General features: G+C 39.1%; 1 protein-coding gene across 17 annotated transcripts in view; it reads right to left on the minus strand.

Annotated features, from left to right (window-relative positions):
- Fryl (FRY like transcription coactivator) overlaps positions 1–23,148 on the minus strand; it is a 307,006-nt gene that overhangs the window by 43,021 nt on the left and 240,837 nt on the right. For 14 of the 17 annotated variants that reach the window (XM_087187581.1, XM_087187580.1, XM_087187584.1 and 11 more), the window contains 15 exons: positions 22,587–22,741; positions 22,193–22,292; positions 20,996–21,164; positions 16,463–16,722; positions 15,966–16,106; positions 12,302–12,470; positions 10,314–10,398; positions 9,455–9,567; positions 8,367–8,517; positions 7,624–7,727; positions 6,258–6,443; positions 4,481–4,685; positions 3,137–3,258; positions 2,176–2,366; positions 671–765 (listed from right to left, as the gene is read on the minus strand). In XM_087187581.1, coding sequence (XP_087043707.1) covers positions 671–765; positions 2,176–2,366; positions 3,137–3,258; positions 4,481–4,685; positions 6,258–6,443; positions 7,624–7,727; positions 8,367–8,517; positions 9,455–9,567; positions 10,314–10,398; positions 12,302–12,470; positions 15,966–16,106; positions 16,463–16,722; positions 20,996–21,164; positions 22,193–22,292; positions 22,587–22,741 — 2,246 coding nt within the window. The remainder of the gene's footprint in view (positions 1–670; positions 766–2,175; positions 2,367–3,136; positions 3,259–4,480; positions 4,686–6,257; positions 6,444–7,623; positions 7,728–8,366; positions 8,518–9,454; positions 9,568–10,313; positions 10,399–12,301; positions 12,471–15,965; positions 16,107–16,462; positions 16,723–20,995; positions 21,165–22,192; positions 22,293–22,586; positions 22,742–23,148) is intronic. The other 3 variants (XM_087187575.1, XM_087187589.1, XM_087187585.1) reach the window with 1 other exon arrangement.

Below are 23,148 nucleotides of genomic sequence, written 5' to 3' on the forward strand. Positions count from 1 at the left end.
CTAAATCTCCGGCTCAAATATTTATTTTTGACTTCTCCCTTGTCCTTATATCCAACTATCACTGATTAAAAAATATTTACTGAATGTCTTCTACGTGTGCCAATGGTATACAAATGACTAGGAATATTCAAGTCTATTGGGGAGATAATAAGTATGTATGGAAATGGATACATTTATACCCTGTTAATTGCTATCACTAAAATATAAAGAAAACACTGTGATAACCCAATGTTTAATTGTGAAAAGTCAATTAATAAAACAGTATAGTATCCTGAGGGAGTTGGAAATGCCTTGCTTGGAGGTGTCACTGAAGATGGGACCTGAGGGACTGCAAGGCAGGGGAAGTGCAAGGAGTGGGTGCTCTGGGGAGAAGAAACAGTATGTGACAGGTGAGTGTCCTTAAGGGTCATCCAGGTAGCAATAGGACTGTGCTGTAGCAGAAACAGGGCTCAGCAGAAAGACCTCTGACCAGGACACTGGAAGCTGACAAAATGAGCTCTGGAACTTTCCAGAGGTCCTCACTGTCTGAAGCTCATTTTCCCACTGGTAACCCTTCTGATTTGGGGGAGAGTTTTCTCATTGCTAATATTAGAATAATATAATGTTAGGGTTATATGCATTTAGCTACTAGAGTTCTGTATTTAATAGGTTGCCTGGTTTCAACTCTTACTGAGAAAGGGCAGAAAGAAGATCATAATGCTTCATGGTTTCAGCCAAAGTATCAATTGCAGATTCCAAGGTGAGAAGAAGCTCAATCACAAATCCCTGGGGGGAAAGGGCAGATTTCAATTAATTATGCGGTGGAAAAGAGAAATTGCAATAGAGTTCCCAGCGAGATTTAAAAATAAAACAGACTACGTTAATATTACAAAATGATTACACTTCTGAGCAACATGTTCATGCTGATTGATGAAAATTCATCAAACTAATGGTATAAATTGATTATAATGGCACTGCCATTTACCCAAAATTGCTCAGGACAAAAGTCTAGGAGTGTTTTTTCTCTTCCTTTCTTTCCCTTTCTCTCTCCCTCCCCTTCCCTTTTTCTTTCCTTCCTTTCTTTCCTTTTTTCACTTTAAAAGTAGGCCCTGATTTCTTTTCTTTCTCCAAAATTTCCCTTAATCTAACCCACCACCCCTTCAGCTGGACCCTCATAGTAAGCTAATGGACCCCTCCTGCTTCTGGTCTCCCCCTCCCCAAAGACCCAGATGCCCAGGAGAGTTTTTGCAAAAGCAAATCACTTACAGTTTCCTTCTCTCAAAAACTCTGAGCAACTTCCCATCAACTCAGGGCAAAGCCAAACCTCTTGCCTGGGCCTCCTAAGCCTTACCCAATCTGGACCTGCACACCTCATCAATCTCCTGGCGTCTCCTCAGCATATACCAACCCCATTGACTTTTAAGACATTCCTCAAAAAAACCTATGGTCTCCGCCTCAAGGGTCTGCACTGGTTATGTCTGTTTCCTTCTGCCTCATTTCAGTATCTGTTCAAAAATCACTTTTTAGTTACACAAAACAACCTCCTCTTCTCCCACCCCCCTTTAATCCTCCTATGCCACCTTATTATTTTCATGGTGTTAATCACTAAGTAAAACTGTGTTGTGTGTTATTGGTAGATTTTTAAGAAACCTTGTTTCCCCCAGTAGAATACAAGCTCCAGAATATTAGGAACTTTGTCTAGTTCACCACTATATCCCTAATATCTAGAACAGTGCTGATAAAATCAGCAATCTGTACAAGTCTAAGTTCTCTAGTGGAATAGTGCCCTTATATCTTTAAAAATAAAATTTGATGTTTCACTTTACATTTAAATTTAACTTCCCACCCTTTTACCTTGTCGTCATCCTGGGATAATAACCAGGTGTGTATGTAAAGCTTTTTTTTTTTTTTTTGGTACCGGGCATTGAACTCGGGTTCTTGCGCTTGCGCAGCAGGCAGCGAAACCACTGAGCTAAATCCCCGGCCCTGTAAAGCTTTTTTTTGATAGGTACCAAACTATCTGATCTAAATAGTAGGTTATTAAATACTAATTACAAAACTTAACTTTGCACCTTGATTCTTTGCCTGCTCATTAACATGACTATTGTCTTGCTCTAGCTGCAGTGATCTGTATTTGGCAATGAGTCTGATCACCTGCTGCTGCTCAAGAACTGCTAAAATAATGGAATGAAATACCTGTGCATCTTCTCCTGGGTCTCCTACAGTTTCTACGAGTCTGGAGAGAACATCAGAAAGTGTAGTTGCAGAAAGTGGCTGCTTTAGGGCCCTGAAAATCTGAAAGGATCTCCCGGCATAGTGTCGAGAAGAACAAGAAAGTGCTGTCTGCAGAGCAACTTCACTAAGATGATGTTCCAAATGAATTCCTTCTGTGAGGACAAAGGACATAGTAGGAGAAGGTTTGATTTATAGAATACAGGGGGTTATAATCAGGGGCCACCTAACCATTGTACAGCAGTACCCCGCACACTACGCTGCCAACCAGACGGGAACTTGAGTTGTGCAAGTCAGTGACTATTCTTCAACTAAACTCCACTCCTATGTCAGATGGCTCTTCATGCTGATCTGCAAGCAGTTCTCGGGACCACAGTTTCTCAGACTCAGCACAACTGATACTTTGGACTAGGGCTGTGCTGGGCATTGTCTCTGGCCTCTACCCACCAAATACCAGAAGCAGCTCTGAGTCCCTGGCCTCACTCTGAAGTTAATACGGAAATATTTCAGACATTGTCAAATGTCTCCTGAGAAGCAAACCAGCCCTAATTGACAACTATTGCTCTATACACAAATTTTTACAGTGATTGCCAGAATGTGTTCAATTTTACATTGCAGAGGCCTTATCAATGAGAAAGTAGTTTTTAAGTTTATCATTTCTATATATTTCCCTTTAATGCAGTTTTTTCACAATCTAGTCATAATTTTATGCTACCACACACAAAATTAAGCCCCAAATTGAAAAGGCAGAATTTTTAAGTAGTTAATTTTTCATCAACCAAATTCACTACAAGTTAAAAAAGAAAAACTTTTTAAAATATCAGACACTGACTATCAACTTTTAGTTAAGTATTATAGAAATTTCAATATCACATTAAAATGTCTCATTAAAACTGAATATCATCCAAAATATTAATTAAGATACCTGGGCTTGACTGTTTAAAAACAGAAACCACGTGTTTCAAAAATGTAGCTAATTGCTCAGCACTCTTTATGCTGGGATTCTTGGCAGAAACGTCCTCGTGGTTCCAAAGGGGCCCTCTTTTTCTGCAAACAGAAAACAGATATGATTCCTTGTTTTTAACTTACATTCAGTTTTATTCATGCTTGCCTAACCTGCACCTTTATAATCAGAAAGGGGAGTAGGTGAGTAAGTCCCATACAGGTCACAGTTACTCCTGTTTGTGTGCATGGACATGGAGTGGTTCTCGCTGAGTAGATGAAGACTGAATTTCAATGTCTGTCACTGCTACAGGCAAATTCTCTCAGGGTACTTTGAAAATGACAAATTTTGAGAAATGAGAAGTGACAAGAGTAGTGGTTACTGTATAGTTACTGGTTAAATGTAATGAAAGTAATTTTATTAGATAAAACCATAGGGAAAGGTTAGGGCAGAACCATCAGTAATAATCAGTACCAACCTGATTATTTAGAATGTCTTTGCATTTTCCAGGCCACCACCTCAGTTAGGCTGCTTATTACTACTAGTCCAACATGCCTCGAAAACTTTGATATGGGCACACTTCCATCTCTATTCATCGTGGTCACTGCTCTGAGGCTACTTTATCCACATATTTATTAACTTATGTCTCTTCCCTCCCCATTTACTCAATGATTTGTATGTGCACATGTGTGCGGTGCTGGGGATGGAACCCAGAGCCCATGTATGTGGGGTGCGTGCTTTACCACCAAGCTATAGCCCCCTCTCTAGCTCCATGGTTCTTATGTCATCTACAAGCACAGGCCTGGGTTTCATGGCGCCCTAGTTTACATCCTGCCAAGCTTTATTGCATTGTCTAGTAACATTCTCTTTCCTTAGTATGATGGTCATGAGGGGATACCATCATTTCCAAACAGTTTTTTCTCATGGCCTTGTGATCTGGCTCTCACGGTGGGACATCACACCCTTTCTCCCCATCTACAGTATCTTCCTTCTCTACCTAAAGCCCCTTGCAAAGCGGAGGCCATGGGTAAGTGCTTGATAGCTGGCCAATAATATTGCTAAGGAAAGTGGGATATTATATATCCTGATAACACTGTATTCTTTTTGGGTATTTAATAACCAGGCATGATTCAGTTTTCAGGTATAACTGCACACACACAAGAGAGGAAAGTCTTTGGTTGCATCATAATTTTCAGAATATTGAACATTACAAACTCGTGTATTTCAAAACAACAGCATTTCAAAAAATAAAACCCCAGCTTAGCTGGTGAGTCAAAGAATGGCACGTCACAAACACTGCAGGGAGGGCAGGAGCTGCACAGGTACCTTGAGGTAATGAATTCCATGAGGGTTTTGACCTTTCCGTCCTGCTCCACTGAGATGTCCACCTCACTGAGGAGGGTGGTGTGCAGGTGCGAGATGGCCATGCTGTTGTTTCCTAAGCTGATACTAGAAGAGGTAGAACTTGAGCTAAGCCCTGAGTCGGTCATAGGGGAGGGCTGGTAATCAGGTATAAAATCATTAATGCCTGCTGGAAGAGAAAGTGTGTCATGAACATCTGCTCAGAAAAGAGTCAGCAAAACATAGAATCCAACTATTTGTTGCTATCAAGAGACTCTACAGGACACAGAGCTCAGAACCAGCAGGCTGCAGAGAGTGCCTTTGGAGACAAGCACCGTTTGCACAGCCTGTTACCAAATGCAGCTCTCTGGATTCCCTGACAGTCCTCTGCTGCCACCTGCTGAACAAAACGGAAAGTGGCAATTTCCAGAGATTTTGGCATATTTTCTCAAGGTTATTAAGTCAGTCACATGTCTTTAATGTGAACTGAGTTTTAAGTTTCTTATGGAAAAGACTCTAATTTCTGCTTTACTTTATTTGAAAAAGCTATTTTAATGTCTATTTGTAATATTTATAGTAAGTCAATCATTAAAGAAGTACTGTTAAAAGTTATTACCAGTGCCCTTATTTGCAAAATAGCAAAAGGAGACTTAAAAACAAACAACAAACTATGGAATTTTTAATAAAAATGCCTTAACATAAAAAAGCATTATAATTAATTCCATTTGTCTTTCTTTTTCTTGTTTTGATTTTTTGAGATAGAGTCTTGCTATGTAGCCCAGGTGAGCCTTGAACTCACTACGTAGCCTAGGCTGGCCTCTAAATGGAGATCCTCTTGCCTCAGCCTCCTGAGTGCTGGAATTACTGGCATTGCCACCATGCTGGACTCATTTTTCTTTTAACCATAGGTTTAAAAAGCTAGTAAGTTGCAGGAGGCCCTAGGTTCAATCCGAGTAATGCAAAAAACAAGCAAAAAAAAAAATCTTAAATCTCCTAATAATTGTTTTCTTACTAACTGCATGGTTTTAAGTAAATAAAAGGGTTTAAATTAAATAACTTTAAAATTTATTAGCTCCATATCTGATACTTGATTAGAAAAAAAGGTAACTTTATGTAACTTTCCAAACTAATTATTTTCTAGATCATCTGTTATTAACCTGATGGTACTAATGAGTGGGGCTATTAGGAAAGAAGATAATATAACTTTCAAAGTAAAAAAAAAAATGACAAGTGAAACAAGTTTTACATTAAATTCTCATTAATTTCAGGCTGGCCTTGAAATCACTATGTAGCCCAGGCTGGCTTCGAACTCACAGCAATCCTCCCATATCAGCCTATGGAGTGCTGGGATTATACGGGTGCACTACCACACCTGGCTCATAACATTTTAAATGCAGCAAAGATAATCAAGTGAATAAAAATTTTCAAATATCCAATTTTGTCAATTTTCAGATGTCGTAAGAAGAATCTCATTTAAAATCATTTTTTCATAAGTAATAAATTAAGCACTCTTTATCTTCAACTTACATATTTGAAACTTAAAATTTGCATGTGAAGACTCTTAAAAGCGATATAGACTCAATTATTCTAAGTCTAATGCATTCTTTAACTGATTGGTAAATAATATAAGTGGTACTTAATACAACTACATTTTGCAAGTTGACTCAGTATTTCAACTTTTTTTAGTTGATTTTCTCTATTGCAAGACTCCAACCTAATAAGGAACAGTTAGACTTTAAAACTTATGGTTTAAAGTAAATACCTGTGAAAGTGTAATCTAAGTGTGTGATTTGTTTGACTGTCAGCACCCTAGGCTCATTAAACTCCTTGTTCCTGAGAAGAACAGAGGCAACAGTTCGGATGTTGCTATTGGGTCCCATCACTATTAGCAGGTGCAGAAGCAGGCGTTTACAATGTTCATACACCTCAGGGTGGCAGTGGTCAAACCCTGAAAAGGACAGGAGAAAATGACCATCAGTTAGGAGCAATAAGGACTATGCATGCTATCAGGCACTTTCAAAGAAATTCAGAAACTGCAGTCATTCCTGGAGGATTGACCCTATCACCCACCACAGATACCAAAATCTGTGGTACTCAAGTCTCGTATGTAAAATGTTGTAATACGGTATTCACATACAGCCCACGCACATTCTCTTGTATACTCCAGGTCATCTCTAGACAACTTAGCATCTAATACAATGTAAAGGGTATGTCAATAGTTTTTATGCTGTACTGTTAGGGAACAATGACCACAATAAAAAATAGAACAAAACAAAAATATGCACACATTTAATACAACATAAGGTTTATTTTTCCAGAATATTTTTAAATCATGGTTGGTTGAATCCACAGATCTGGAACCCCTAAATACCAAATGCCCACTATGTAAAAATATTTCATGGAATATGATGTATTACATAGTTTAAAAAAACTGGTCTAGAGTTATTCTACACTTTTACAATACCTTACTGTTGTATTAGGGACAATCAGGATATATTTAAAATGTTTCATATATTCATTTAATGATCTTTTGGAAATTATTACTGTTATATAATACTATGCATAAATGAATTTTTAGAAAATCTAAGTGTTTTTTCCTGAGCTAGCACATAACCGGAAGTAGATGTGATTACTGAAGGAATGAAATAATACACATAATAAGTGTTTACAGCAGGAAAACACATGAGAAGATGGCTGTGACTTGCTCCAGGAAGCCAATCCTAGGAGCATCAAAGGTACAGGAGATATGATAGAATTCAGGTGGCCTATAGAGCTCATGGAGTTTCAGGAGTAATTAGCAGACTGTCCAGAAGTCCAACTCTTTTGAGAAACACTTAGAACCTATTTCTACTTTCTATTCTCTCTGAAAGCTTCTAATCCCATAGGTAAGTTAATTTTACTCTTGCACTGTCCTATATCCTCAGCCTTTTTAATGTATTTTTTATGTTGAGACAGAGTCTCGCTAAGTTACCAGGCTGGGCTCGAATATGCAATCTTCCTACCTCAGCTTCCCAGAGTGCTAGGATTACCGATTATGTACCACCATGCCTAGCCTAAGAATTTTCTTAAAAACCGCTTTTAATTTATAAAAACATAAAGTGAGGGAATTAGAAATTAGAACGTATTACCTATAAAAATTGCATGAAGAAGAAGATGGAGGTAGCTTCCCCATTCCACTTTCACACTGTGATCAATGATCAGATCAGTCAGAAGGATCACCGCTATGTTACACCTATGACAAGAGATCATAGGAAGACTAGAGAAAATTGTGTATGATACTCAAAGACTTTAATGCTTTTCATGGAAAAATACAACTTAAGGAAAAAAGAGGAAAAACAAATGTGAAGAAATTGTGAAAGCAATAGCTTCAGAACAAAACATAAGGGCGTGGTGCTCCTTGAAGTCAAGGGCCACATTTTCTTTGTCTTTCACCTTTAAGACCTAACACACTGCCTGCCACAAAGTAGGTGTTCAACACATGTTTGGCGCATTAATATATTTTGAAAGAATACAGTAATTGCTCTATTGTGATCTTACTCAGTAGAATTCAGTATATTTCAATTCAAAAATTTAACAGTGCTGACTACAGGAAAGTAACATTTTCAGTAGTAACTGGGTCCCAGAAAGGTCAAGTAACTATACCAGACACCCAGAAAAGCAGCAGCAGAATTAATTTCCTAATACTAGTTTTGTACAGTTAGAAAATTGAGATTTTTAGATTGCTGAAAATCTAAACATGTTGATCTAATTTGTTGCAAATATCTCAATAAAGAAGATTGCTTCTATTCTGTGTTGTCAGATAGCACAAAGAAAGCTGAAAGTGTTCAGCAGCAACTTGGCTCGTAGGAAGTAGAATGATGCTCCAGTCCACCTGTGAAGAGGTAATCCAGGTGATGACGTTTCAGGCACGTAATCCACCAGTGGTGACCAGCAGCCTCCAGCTGGTGGGAAGGGTAGTGGCTCTCCTTGGTTATGCTCCATCACTTTCAGTCGCCAATTAGAATAAAGTGGCATTGAATCACCTATCAAGATAAAATGATCTCATTTTCTACACCATCTAATTTCTGCTAATATAAGCAAACTCTAGTAAGACACCCAACTATTTATAGCACTGAAAAGTGATTAAAAAAATAACTTCCCACTACTGGAACATGTTTGCTAGGAAGACCTGGGTACAAATATCAAATTAAGCAAATCAGAGAGGGAGAAAGAGAGAAAGATTCCATCCTTTATATCAAAACAAAATTACATTGGTGCTTTCTTGTCACTCCTTATTTGATGGCCAAGCCCACGTTGTAAAGTGAAGCTGGGCTGTAACAAGGGCCTTCTGGTTAAGTTGCTCAGTTCTAAATTTCCTGAAACAGGGCCAACACAAATTCATCTACTATAGTGGGGCTACAGAGTGTAGTTACAAAATGATACCAGGAAATGTGAATTCTGTGTGACATGGGTAAGTCACTTAACCTCTCTGGACCTCAGTTCCACCATGCACAAAATGAGGAAATTGGACCAGATCATCCCCAGGGTCCCTTCCTAGTCTGAACACTATGCTTCTCTTCTACCCTACCTCAATGCTATATGAGACTCAGGTAGATATTTACCTTGCAAGTTCAAGAGAGAACATTTTTAGCAAAATGCAAATCCACACAGGAAAGCAAACCTGCTCAAAAAATGCCTGTGTCCAGTGCCTGTTCTATGATGGTTCTTGAGAATGAATTCTATGTTCCCTTTGAATTCTCTATAGGGAAACTGTGTCTTAAAAAAAATTTTCTCCTGCTCAATGTTGCTAATTAAAACCATTCCCTAAATCAAGACATGTCAGATTATACTGGAACACCTCTAGTGGCAGTTAAATATTCTTTCCTTAAAACAATCTATTGGAAAAATATACTTATTAACCTTCACATAACTAACAACGTCATCATTATAGCTCTGTTAGAAACACTTGGAATGGATTACTTTTTTCCTCTTCGTAAGATCCTCCGGAGCTGCTGCTGTATCGAGATTCTAGTCGGTGGTGCTGACGGTTTAAATGGCTGTTGAGTCCGCTGTAGATGTCCAGGTGCACATAGCTGTGAGGACGATTGTGGAGGTTAATCACCCTTCACAGTAAAGGGGGATCTGTACTTTGGGTTTGCTTTCTATGATTAAACAAGTATACCTCACATAAAATATCACCAAAATTTACTAAGGTATATATTCATTTCTTATCATCCAAAAGCTTAAGCTTTTAGTCAGTCATTCCCTCCAAAAGATTCCCCTTAAATAGGTATTCTAGTGAAACTTGTTTCATATAAAATAGGCAGAATACCCATTTAGAAAAGTCCCCAAATGTAAGCAACACAAAAAGTGATTTATCACACTTTACCTTTTTATCCATAAGAACATTCATATCAAGAAAGAGCCTAGCCTGTTAACATCTTTCATTTTGAAATAGTGTGAAAAATTTCCAATATGGAAACCTGTTTCTTCATTAGAATTTTAATACAATGAAATGCGCATTCTTCTATTTTTTGGCTACTGGGAATCAAATTCAGGGCCTCACGCACCACTGAGCTACATCCCCGGCCCTAAATGAACATTCTAAGGCAGAAATTATGTTTGTTTTTTGAGACACGGTCTCTCTATGTAGTTTAGGCTGGCCTTAAACTCACTATGTAGCCCAGGCTGGCCTCGACTTCACAGCAAGCCTCCTGCTTCAGCCTCCCAAGTACTAAGATTACAGGCATGCACTGCCATGCCGGGCTAGAAATGATCATGTATTCTGATGATCAGTGTGGTTCAAGCTGAAAGACTAATGAAGAACAGAAGTGCTCACTTCTCTTCCAGGTTCTCCTTGAAGGGCTTGTTATCAGAGTTGCCATCTGTGGGAGCTACCATTGTATTGCTACTGGAAGTAGTTCCTGTCATCAAAAATAAAAGAGAACCTGTTAATTTAAGAGAACAATAAAGACAAAAGATTTCAGTCAAAAATTCATGGAAAGGAAAGCAAAATGGTTTGTTAAAAGGAATGTACTCCTAACGACCAAGAGGGAAAGGAGACAATAGCAACAAAGTCTAGAAAACAAATGGGCAAGAAGTAGTTGGGTGTTACCAAGGCAGGTAGTGAAGGAAACTAAGAAGCTTCTAGACTGGTGAACCTCCAAAAGGCTCAGGAATGAGCATGTGGAAATAGGAGCAGAAGGCAGGGCTAAAACAGAAGTGGTTGAATATCTACTTTAGAAGTAGTTGGTCCCCCAAATCTACCTCCCTGCCCCTTGTAGCTGTGGGGCGGGCTGTGTATGCCCACTTCCAGAAGTGTTTCCCAATGACAGCACATCGGAGGGTTCTAGACTAGGAGGCACTATGCATGGCTAATGAAGGGTACTCTACTGAGAATGGGATAAAATGAAAATATTTAAGATGCGTTATGCACATGTACCAACTCCCTACAAGGAATGTAAATATTCTGTACTCACACAGGTACTAATAAACTGAAATTTTAAAAATGAAAATATATGTGCTGAAAGTTGAGATCGCATCTCTTGCTCTGCATCATCCTACCCCACTGATCTTTCAGAGGCTGGACGACTGTGTGTGTGCACAGAAAATCCATAGATACATCTGCTACTGTAGGCAGGAAAGTTTTCTCTGGGAAATCTGATTAATCCAAGAGAAAAGGCCTACAGATACTGAAATCATCATTTAACAAAGGACACAGTCGACAAGTTCCATATGTACCTATAGCACTTATCCATGTTTAATACTCTTTCCTTATGAAAAGACAGGCTTAGAATTGGTAGGCTTTCAAGGAAAGCTTTTACAAAGACCAAATAAATAGCAATTTAGAGAAAAGAGGAACTTCTGCTGGGAGAAGATAACAATCAACTTTATCAGATACAGAAGATAGTCCAACCATGAAACACAAATAGAAGACTACTAAAAAACTAATTAAAAATTAAGAATTAAAAACATAGTAGCAGACCCAAAAAATTAAATATAAGTGTTAAAAACTATCTAGAAAGTAGAACAAAAGAGCTAAGTGATGAAAATAGTTCCCAAAACACATATTTCAAAGATATATTGTTTCTAATTATGCAATGTTTTTGACATGTTGAAAGCATTTTACAGAGTGACAGTTTCATAGAAATATCAACTAGAGTAGCACAGACATACTGATTTTCACTGGAAATTTTTCCCTGAGGGACATAACTTCTTCAACTCAAAATATTATAATCTGACAAGTACTTGAGATAGTGGATATGTTAATTGCCTTGATTTAACTATTCCACATTGTATTAATAAATCATACCATACTTTGTACTATATAAATACATATAATGTCAATTTACAAAAGCATAGTATATACCCCCCCAGTTGGATTCAACGTATAATACAGATCCAAATAATTATAATGTGGAATTACACAAATAATTTCAGCAAGAAACCATTTAATAAATCTAATTATATTCACTTAAAAATGCACACAGTGTATAGGGATATACAAATTTATATTCTAGTTATGGATGTACACATAAATATTCTTTCTGTAATATTAAGAATCCTTGGGCTGGGGATTTAGCTCAGCGGTGCGGCCGTCTGCCTCATAAGAGCAAGGTCCTAAGTTTGATCCCTGGTACCAAAAAAAAGAATTCTTACAATTATCATGTCTCCTTATTCATATGTTAATTTACCCAAACCTAGTCAGATTACTATACATGACCAAAATTTACTTTTGTTCTCTCAGTAATGCTACTGAAAGCCACAAACCCTTGCTAAGATGAACAGTTAGGCAAAGCATCTCTCTGGACATGAAACGGGTCTCACCTGAGGTGACAGAAGGGATTTTGTAGCTGGAAGTGATGCGGTAGTAGGGGGGGTTGTCCATGTGAGTGACACCCGAGCTGACAGGGTCCGTCAGCTGCAGCTCATTCACCAGCTCTTCCAGCAGCTGCATCGTTTTGTCTCTACCCAAATAAACAATAACTTTCTTCACCTGTCACAGAAGAAAGCATTCAGAAAAGAAGCAAAGTTTTTCTTTTAGAAGTTTGTCTTGAGATACATTCAATCAGAGTGAGCTCAACTTTAAGTGGAAGAAAAATCAGCACAATGTGAATATGTACAGGTACTGATCACAATGAGACACCAATGAGCTTTACAGTACTGTCTCCCTCCAATCTCAACATTCAATCTAATTGGGATGAACCGAGTATACTGTTTGATAGTTTTCACAACTTTATGTACTTCCTTTACTCATTTGTTTTTTTTAATAAAGTGCAAAAAAATTTTCTTGCCTATAAGTTTCTTTCTTTCTTTCTTTCTTTATTGGTACTGGGGATCGAACTCCAGACCTTGTGCTTGTGAGGCAGGCAGCGGAACCACTGAGCTAAATCCCCAGCCCCCTATAAGTTTCTTTTTTAATGGAGAAAGCTTTTGGTTAACACTATTCTAAAATTTCTCTCTGACCTTAAGTTAACCAGTCTTCAAACCCAGGGTTTGTCATTTATTCTACCTTCCTTGTTCTCTCTATTGAGCCCACCAGCAGAGAAGTCATTAACAGCGAAGAAATGGAACTCAAACCACACTGCCTAGATTGGAGTATGGATCTACCTATGACTATGTCATCTGTAAACTCACTGTTAAATTTTCCCACCTGCAAAATGGCGACAGTAATAGCATTTACTTCATAGAGCAGTTAGGACTAAATGAGTTAATGTTTGAAGGCACTTTCAAAATGGCTAGGATATTGAGTTCATTTAGTAAGTGGAAAAAACCCAAATCATCTCTGTAGTAGATAGCGTATGCTTTAGTAACATACACTACCAGAACAACCTACAAACTGTCAACTCGGCTCTTCTTTCCTCCCTGCCATAATCCTCACTACTCAAAATGTCCTAGCAGCATCATCACCTAGAACTTGCCAGAAATAAAGAAATGTGGGCCTCACTTCCCTCTTCATCTCCAGCATCAAGTCCCCAGGTGGCTCATGAGAAGCCACACTCTAGATGACTGCCGGTCAAATGTGATGACGGGCCAAACACAGCTCTGTCTACCTGGCTCTGTTTGCCATTCTCTCTGCTCAGCTTCAAGCTCCTCTGAACATGCTGTGAGCACTGCCGCCTCATGCCTTCTTGAAGTTTGGCTGAGGACCCCCGAGTTGGCATCCAGACCTGTTTCTAGCAAGTTGTCAAGTCTCCCACCCCAAATCATCCCCTTCTCCATGAAGCTTTTACTGACTTTTGCAAATAGGTTGGATGGAATTCCAGCCTTATTAGGAGACAGTTACATGGATATGTGGCTTTCACAAAATTTCTGTTCTTTGCAATGTTTTATTAATTTATAAAACTGCAATGGTTTTACTAAACTTAGATATATTCTGAGAATTTAATGAAATAATGTAATGATGTGCTTCTATCATGCCTGACCTAGAGTAAATTTAAACAAATAACAAGAGATTATTACTATTGGCATTAAAAATTACTTTTAAATGCTTGGCAAATGGCTATTCTGTAAATTTCAATAGAAAAATGACTATTCTCTAAATCTCCCTCAGTGAAAATGAAGGACTACTCATGCTTTTTTTCTAGTTCCAGCCCCAACTCATTCCTTCATCCAATTATTGGACATCTTCTGTGTGCCAGGCACAATTCTTGGCACTGGAGATACAGTAATAATCCATCCAGGGGCCCCTCCTTGTAAGCAGCTTACAGTCTATTGAGTGGAAGTAAAAGTAGAACAGGCAAACAGATAAAATATATAAGCGTAGTGCTAAATGCCAGGAAGATCAACAAGGCAGGGAAAAGGGAAAGAAGAGTGTATGTGGGGTTGAGGGAGGTGCAGTTTTAGCTAGAATGGGCAGCAAAGGTCTCAGGGAGAACTGACACCCTAGGGAAGACCTGAAGGAGGCCAGGGAGGGGGCAGTGTGGCTGCCAGGCAAGAGAAGCAGAATAAATGCAAAGGCCCTGAGGTAGGAATGCCTGACAAGAGAGCAGGCCACATGGAAGTCAAGCACTGTTGAAGGGCAGAAGGCCTGAGGGAGAACAGCAGGCATTATGGTCAGAGGCACCATAGGGTCATGTGGCTGGGACATGTACATCTATCCTTCTTCCCTTCTTTTTCTTTTTTTTGGTACCAGGAATCAAACTCAGGACCTTGTGCTTGCCAGGCAGGTGAGGTACCACTGAGCTAAATCCCCAGCCCCAGCTTTTCTCTTTCTCTCTCTCTCTTTTTTTTTTTTGTGGTACTAAGGATCAAACTCAGGACCTTACACTTGGGAGGCAGGCACGGTGCCCCTGAGCTAAATCTCAGCCCTCTTTCAGTGTTTCTTAATGAATACCTGTCCTGGGACATTCAAGTAAACTCAAGGAATGGTGGCTGGAGCCATGCAATTCATTGGACCGTTCGTTTAAAGCAGGTCTGTAAGAACTCTGAGAGCAACATTTTGAAGAACTAGTTTGTGGAATACACTTTTGGGAGGTGCAACCATGTGAGTGACATCTACATGTAATCAATTCCACACATGGCAGGCCTGGGTGTGTACGTTCCATGTAACCCTCATGTTTGACAGTTTTATAGTGCCCGCACCCCACCCCACACCCAGGGCCTTTGCTATGAGCTACATCCCCAGCTCCTTTTATTGTTTTCTTATTTTGAGGCAGACTCTTGCTAAGTCACTAAGTTGTCCACGGTGGGCTCATATTTGCAATCCTTCTGCCTCAGCCTCCCCGAATTATAAGCATATATCACCATGCCTGGCATATAGTGGTTTCTTAATTTAGACAGATTTATCTATTGTCCCCCTCATCCCTCCAAAGGCAAAGATATCATATCCTTGTCTTTATCTCATCTTCCTTTTCTTTTTTGGGGGGTACTAGGGATTGAACTCGGGTCCTTGCGCTTGCGAGGCAAGCGGTGGAACCACTGAGCTAAATCCCTGGCCCTCATCTTCCTTTTCTATCTCTTCCTGTGCTCTCTCTTACTTCCAGCAGCCCTCAGGCATGGAGCTCCCATTCCCTGACTGCTCTAATACCTCAATGCCATGTGCGCGTGCATGTGTGACTGTGTCCATCCCCAATTTGCTGGTTTCCACTTCAACATCACTGTCTTTCAACTGTCATCTCTAATCCTTCCAGACAGTTATGTTCCTTGGTTATTCACTGTTAGTACCCAGCAATTTTCCTTTGTAGCCCTTACTACAACTGTACTTTATTAACACACTCATTTATTCACTAAATAAACTAGGTATAGGTTCAAAGAATAAAATCTGTATCCACCCATCAGATAGGCATGCCCAGGACAGTACCTAGGACAGTACCTAGAACCGTACCTGGCCTGCAGTTACACTAGATAACACTGGTTGAATGAATCAGTCCATATGCCATTTCTACACTGTGCTCAATCTGGCCCTTGCTTGCCTTGCTGCCCACACTCTGGCATAATAAGACAACTGGTAAATACATAATTTTTTTCAAAAGTTAATTTGAATACATACGTAAGGCAAGAGGCTTGGTTCACTATTCACCCCACAAATGCTGATCAAAAAGTGCAAAATGATTTTCAGGTTCTTTGGCCAGCTGTCTGCAAGTGTGGTCCACACGTTCTCCATCTCCGACCAGGCCAGCTCATCACCATACTGCATGCAGCACACACAATGAGACGTCAGTGTTGACTGCACAGCAGAAACCCAACTTGCCACACCACAAAATACTAGAAAATTTCAGTTTTATAGACACCCGTAATCTTTCCCACACTTTAGAAAAATAATTACTCAATGAATATGAACGGCAATATCACTAATTGCATATGGTATGGTTTTAGTTAAAGAAAAAAAGACATGTCTAATGAGAAGATCTTAGAGAAAGGTATTTATCATCCATTTTTGCTTGGTTCTCACAGGATTATTTAATCTCTGCATCTGTTTCTAACCATGCTTCCTTCTGCTAACTCTAGAATTCTCTGTAGCAAGTGTAAATACAAAAGGCACTTTACCTTTGCTGTCATGTACATCAGATTGTTCAAAACCATTGCAGTGGCTTGTGGGGATCCCCAGCCTTCTCCCCGCAGCCAGCGCCTGCTAGTCACCATAAGTTCTCGATCTTTTAAGGAACCATCTTCATCCTCCTCGTGGTGCCTGGCTGTGGGCAAAGGTTTTAAGTCCACCAGCTCAATGTTGTTCATCCACGGTAGCAGATAGTGCAGCATGACCTGCCGCCCGGCAGGTTGAGCTGTCTGGATTCTCTGGCTTATCTCTAATTAAAAGCAAACCAAAGAAGAAAACACATGTATAATTTGGGTTTCCTTTGACCTATAATTAATTTCATCTCCTTCTTAAAGAATAAGAAGCCAGGCCAGGCATGGTGGCACACACCTTTCTCAGCATTCTGGGAGGTTCAGGGGCAAGTTTGAGCCCAGCCTGGGCAAGTTAGCAAGACCTTGTCTTAAAATAAAAAAACAGGACCGAGGATTTAGCTCAGTGGTTCTGCCGCCTGCCTCGCAAGAGCAAGGTCCCGAGTTCAATTCCCATGATCAAAAAAAAAAAAAAAAAAAGGGCTGGGGATGTAGCTCAGTAGAAGGCCTTGTGTTCAATCCCCAGTACTGAAAAAAGGGGTCGGGGGGAGGGGGAGGCAAAAAAATAGGAAGCTGGATTTTATTTATTACATTTAACTATTACAATTGCTATTTTTCCTTTTAATAAATTTTACCTCAATGAGAGCATAATGAAAATTAATAGTTAACGTAAATCACTTTACTAACTTTTTATTTAAAATAATTTTGGCAGTTAAATGTTTGTACACTGTGGGTGGAAGTATAAAATGGTGCCTATTGTATGAAAAGCAATATGGAAGTTTTCCCCCAAATTAAAATTCGGCAACCCCACTTTTGAGTATATATGTGAAAGAATTGAAAGCAGAAACTCAAATAGCTATTTGTCCATCCACGCCCACAGAAGCACTATTCACAAGGATCAAGGGGTGGAAGCAACTCACATGTCAACTGACAGATGAATGAATGGAGAAGTAAATGTGACACACATACTGGGAAATACTATGCAGCATGAAAAGAGAAGAAACCCTGTCACATGCTAGAATATGCATGAACTTTGAAGACATGCTAAGAGTATTTTCATTCACAAAATGAAAATACTGTATGATTCCAGTTATATGATGAATGGTACATTTAAAAATGATTACGATGTCAACAAAATAAACAGATAAATGTAATTGCAAGATTTATACATGGATTAATTCAAATGGACTCCTTAAGAACCTCACTTATTTTGGTCCATTTAGGGGAAATTCCTATGATGTGTTAACTTTATACTCCTGTCCTTTCATGCTCATGACAAAGCTGTGATGAAAGCAGGGTCAGATTATCACCCAGTGTCAGGGGACCCAAACACAAGTCTCACAATTCCTAAGCCCATAAATCTTTACAGTTTAACTGCCACAAATCATTGTAAATAAAAAACCTCTTCTCATCTGCCCCTTTTTCTCTTCTTGGCCTTATACTTATTTATTGGCTCTGCCATAGCACAACTATGAGTTTGAATCTCCTAGCTACACACACACAGACACACACACACACACACACACACACACACACTATCTCTCTGTCTGAGGCTAATCTGTCAACCTCTGAGCCTCAATTTCCTATTCTGTAAAAAGAGGGTAACAGAAGGAGTTGCCTCTTGGGGTTTTTGGGCAAACCCAATGTCAATGAAGTGCTTATCCCCCTCACCCTAACCCCCCAAGGCAGTGTCTTGCTGTGTTGCCCAGGCTGGTCTCAGCAACCCTTTCACCTCCATCACTGGGTGTTGGCACCACAGGTACATGCACCACACGTCGTTTGAGACTTGGCATAGTTACGTTCAATGTCATCCTTTTAAAAAAAAACACACCTTCTCAGAATACAAAAGTTTATCACCTCTGATATGAAATATAAGATCCAAAGCTCTGAAAATAGTGAATGAAAAGATCTTGACTGAGGAACAGTGTGTGGGAGCTGGGGCCATGACAGTGCTTGACCTCCTTCAAGGAGACAGGATCACGTGAAGAGGAGGCCCAGACTGAACTCTGAGAACACTAATACTTAAGTCAACAGAAGGAAAGAATCCAACAAAAGTGACAGATAAGAAACAGTCCATGGTAGAAAAAACCTAGGAAGTAGTATGTTTCTAGAAATTAAGAAAAGCCAGAATTCAAAGAAATATTAGATAGCCAATATCAATTGCTATGGGAAGTAGCAGAGATCAAAGACTAGAAGTTAGAGATTACATTTAACAGAGGAGAAACTGATACCAATGGAGCCTGAAGGCCACCTGGGTGGATCCAAGGCAGGCATTCAGGCTGAGAATGTGGAGCAGGGGACATAGCTACTCAAGGCAAGGCACAGTGCAGGGAAGGGGGCACAAGTTGTGTGAAGGAGGAAAAAGATAGGAAGAACCAGAAGCTGATGATATTTATTTAAAGACCATAGCATTGGTTGGAAAGGAAGGAAGGAGCAGGGCCCACATATTTTAGAGTACAAAGTTTATGTTGATGTTGGTATGTCTATAGTATAATCCCTAAGAACACTGTTCTCCTCTTGCCTTGGAAACAAGCGAAAATTACAATGAGTAAGATTAGGTGAGCCATAGGATTCTTTCACATTTAGAGAGTATGTTTTGGTTTAGAAGGAATTTTAAGCAAAGGAGTTAAAATCAGCAGATGGTAAAGACAAGAGTGTCTGAAGACAGAAGTGAAGGAAACATGACAAGGAGATTGAGCTGCGGGAATGGCCTGCGCCCATAGCAAGGGACATCTCCCCAGTTACATGATGGTGGAGATCCTGCTAGACTCTTCTGGTCTCCACACAGGAGCCTCTTACAGAAATCCTGTATTGTGGTTTAAATCTAAAATGTATCTCAAAAGGGTCACATGTCTGGCAGGTGACTGGACTTGAAGGGACACTGCACTCATCAGTGGACTCATCCACTGTTGCTAAATGTGCTATTAGAAGGTGGGGCTAGCTGGAGGTGGGTCAATAGGGGCATGACCTGGAAGTGTGTATTCTTGTCCCCAGCTCCTCCCTTCTCTCCTGCTTCCTGGCTGCCATGGGTTGAGCAGGTATCCTCTGCTCAGGCCCTTCCACCATGCTGGTTCTGCCTTGCAGCCCCATGAGCAAGGACTGAAACCACAAGCCAATATAAACCTCTCCTTTAAATTATGGTGTGGAGTATTTTGTCCCAGTGACAGGAAAGTGACTAAGGCACCCTGCAATAGCAAAGCTGGCATTTATGGTGATCACTACTTTGTGTTGATTACCAAGTACTTCCATTTTGGAAGGCTGTCAAGGATACGTGAGGTGGGAAAAGGAAGACCCACTGACCAGCTTTTCAGAACTGCTTTTCAGAACTACTTCTCAGAACTGAATGTAGGGAGAATTGAAGTTGGTTTTTCCCCCATTCAGGTCAACTGGGAATAAGAAATTATCTATGAACAGATGATCTGAATGGCTAAAGCCATTATTTCCTGAGCCCAAGCGAAGGAAACACCCAAGGCAGAACTGTAATCCCCTGGATGACAGTTTCGGTGAATGCACTGGAATAAGATCCTGCTGCAGCTGACAAGCTGAAAATTTAATGTCTTTTGAGCTATAAGAACTTTTTAGTTAATGGGTAAGGCACCATGGGAGAATTCACAATAGTACTTTCATAAGGCAGGAGGTTGTACTAGATGGATCCTAAAATTCTCCTAAGTCTGGTTCCTAGGCAGATGGATACGACTACATTCCTGAAACACAGTCTTGATAGTCCAGCATCTAAGAAGCCCTAATGGGAATACTGTATTCGTTAGCTTCAAGGGAAGTCAGCAGGATCAGAAAGCAAAGTGGGATCCTAAAAATAATTTTGTTCAAAACACTGCATGACCTGCCTATGTGATTAAAGGATTCAAGTCCCACGTACAGAATGGCATCTTCATTCCTTCCCATTTCTGTTGGCAATGGCAGCCCAATGTAGAAAATAAAACAGGAAATTTTACATTTACTGAAGAAATATTTTAAATTATACATGAAGTCCCCTGTTCTTCCTTTTGTCTTTTTGCTGGAGGTGAGTGAGAAGGGAAGGTCAACTGTAAAGCCCTGGAAGACTCCATCAATAAGAAGTCTGAATATCAGATAAAATAGCACAAGGAGTTCTTATTAAAGAATTAAAAAGTTATCTCTTTAAATTTTTCTAAGTCAGATGTGGTGGCCCATGTCTATAATGCTGGCACTTGGGAGGCTGAGGCAGGGGATCATCAACTGAAGGCATGCCTGGGTTATATAACAAGAGTCTAAAAAAATTTTTAAAACAAACAAAAACCAAAAACCTAAAAATAGCTTTTTAGTAAGGCAAACTTTTTTTTGGTACTGGGGATCTAACTCAGGTCCTTGCACTTGTGTAGCAGGCGAGGAAACCACTGAGGTAAATCCCCGGTCCTTAAAATTAGCTTTTTAAAGAAATTATTCCAACAGACAAACTAATCAGTTTAGTGGCCATACCTGAGAATATGGCGAGAGTGAGCTCAGGATATGCCCTTGCTAATTCCTCAGACAATTGATAATATGAAGCCGAATACAGATGTGGTAGAGGAGACAGCTGGCTGAGTACTCCATCTGTTCTCTGAACTTCCAATTTGTGAGCATAGCGAAACATCTTCGGTTCCAGAATCTAAAGAAATGTGATCCCATCAACTTATGTTAACATCTTAAGGGTCCCCTAAAGTCTAGCTATGACTAAAAAGCATCTTTTCCCAAGAAATATTCCAGTTTTATGCATATTATAAGGTATGTTAATTTCTAATGTTAAAAAATGTTTGCAAAAGACTAAAACTTTTTAGAGAGGACTTCCATTTCATGTATTTAATGCCAATAGTGCAGGTTAGTAGCACAGTCTGAAGATGATTTCAGTAACCTAAGGTACAGTTACCTGAAAAAGATTTACTTTTCCAGCTCCGAATATGACTACACAAATAAGTGTGTGGAAAAAAAAATTCAAGCAGATCTTAGCACAGATTAAATTTAGAATACTAACCAAAACTCCTTCTGACATCAAACTAAATAGAGCGCTACTCTGCTAATGTTAATAAAGGCATTAGGATATCATTCTTAAGACGGCCCTACCATCATCATTACTAGTTCAAAGCCTTCAGAAATGTCAGGATCCATTTGTCTTTTACTTTGAGTCCTTAATTAAGATTAAGAACCTTGTTCTTTTCTGAATTACTTGAATTCTGTATACTGTAATAATGACATCTCTCAATCTAATAAAGTTAATATGAGGATATCATAAATAAGCAAATTACTTTTTACATGGCTCTCAAAACATTTAACTCACATTATTCCCATCTGCTAAACGGAAATAGTTGCACACATCAGTCCTAATCAGTATCTGTAAATACCTTCATATATACAAATGCTAATATACATAATCTTTCCATAATATACTTCTGAATATATTATATATATATTATATATTATAATATATTATATATATAATATGTATTATAATATATAATATATTATAGATTTAAATATTCATATTATTTTTGTTTTCTATTTCTAATGATAATCAGAACATGGTACCACACTTCACTATGAAAAACAAAGCTAAATAGTAATATTAGTATGGTTTAGTGGTAAGAATAAAATACTAGGCTTCAGTAAAAAAGCTATTTTAGTTAACATCTGTTTACAAACCTGTAAAAGTTGCATGGCAACTTCATAGATACTTCTAGAAGAATCAGCTGCTTTAAATAGTATCAGGTTTAGGAGCATCACTGTGTCACACTGATAATCCCTAGGGATAAATTTCACATGTTAGGTAAATGAAAATGTTTGGAGATGTTCACATCAGGGAATAAGTAAGATATACAAAGGGTAAGGCAGCATGTATCTTCTAAGCCTAGTGGTGACTTTTTTCAAGGCAACAAGTACAACAGACTCATGGTTATCATGATCCTTATTGGCTAAATTCCTCTAGAGCTTAAGGAAAGAAAATATAGGTTTCTCAGTATTTCTAAATTCAATTGGAAAAAAATGTCTTTAAGAAAAAAAAAACCTAAGTGAAGAAGGAGCGCTCCTATCTATGTACCTGTTCTGGAACACATTAGCTATGGCTTTGAAGCAGCCAGCGGCCACCCTCTTGGAACCCGTGTAACATCGATCCACAGCCCAGTACATCAGGTTGCTCTGATCCGGGTTCAGCTCCAGCAACAATGTGACTGCTTCACAGCCCAACTGATGAACCTAGGGAAGTCGCAACATTGCCCAGAGAGGAAAGCTCTAGGTTATTTCATTGTCTATTCCTCTGCATCTTTACTAAAGTAATTTTTTTACTAAGTAATTTTTATTAACGTAATGCAGGAGGAGTCTCTGTTTGTTCAACTCCTTCTCAGTTTATTCTGCCAGAAGAGAAAACAATGTGGATAAACTATACACAACTTTTGTCCTTTTATACAAGACACTTCAGTAGGATTTTCTCTTCCAACAGAGCCCCAAAGGTGGTTGATGAATATGAATAATGATCAGGTGCTTTCAGAAAAATGAGTTGTTAACCTCTCCATTTATTTTTAGTAAGTTTTGTTCTTACTTGTGATAACCCAATAGAAAAATTATTGTGCAGGGAAAAAATGTTAAGTTGTATTTAAATTGTC

The sequence above is a fragment of the Heterocephalus glaber genome, unplaced genomic scaffold, assembly GCF_053883595.1.
Source record: "Heterocephalus glaber isolate CG9 unplaced genomic scaffold, H.glaber_assembly_v1.0 deba00001509, whole genome shotgun sequence".
Classification (NCBI taxonomy): domain Eukaryota; kingdom Metazoa; phylum Chordata; class Mammalia; order Rodentia; family Bathyergidae; genus Heterocephalus; species Heterocephalus glaber.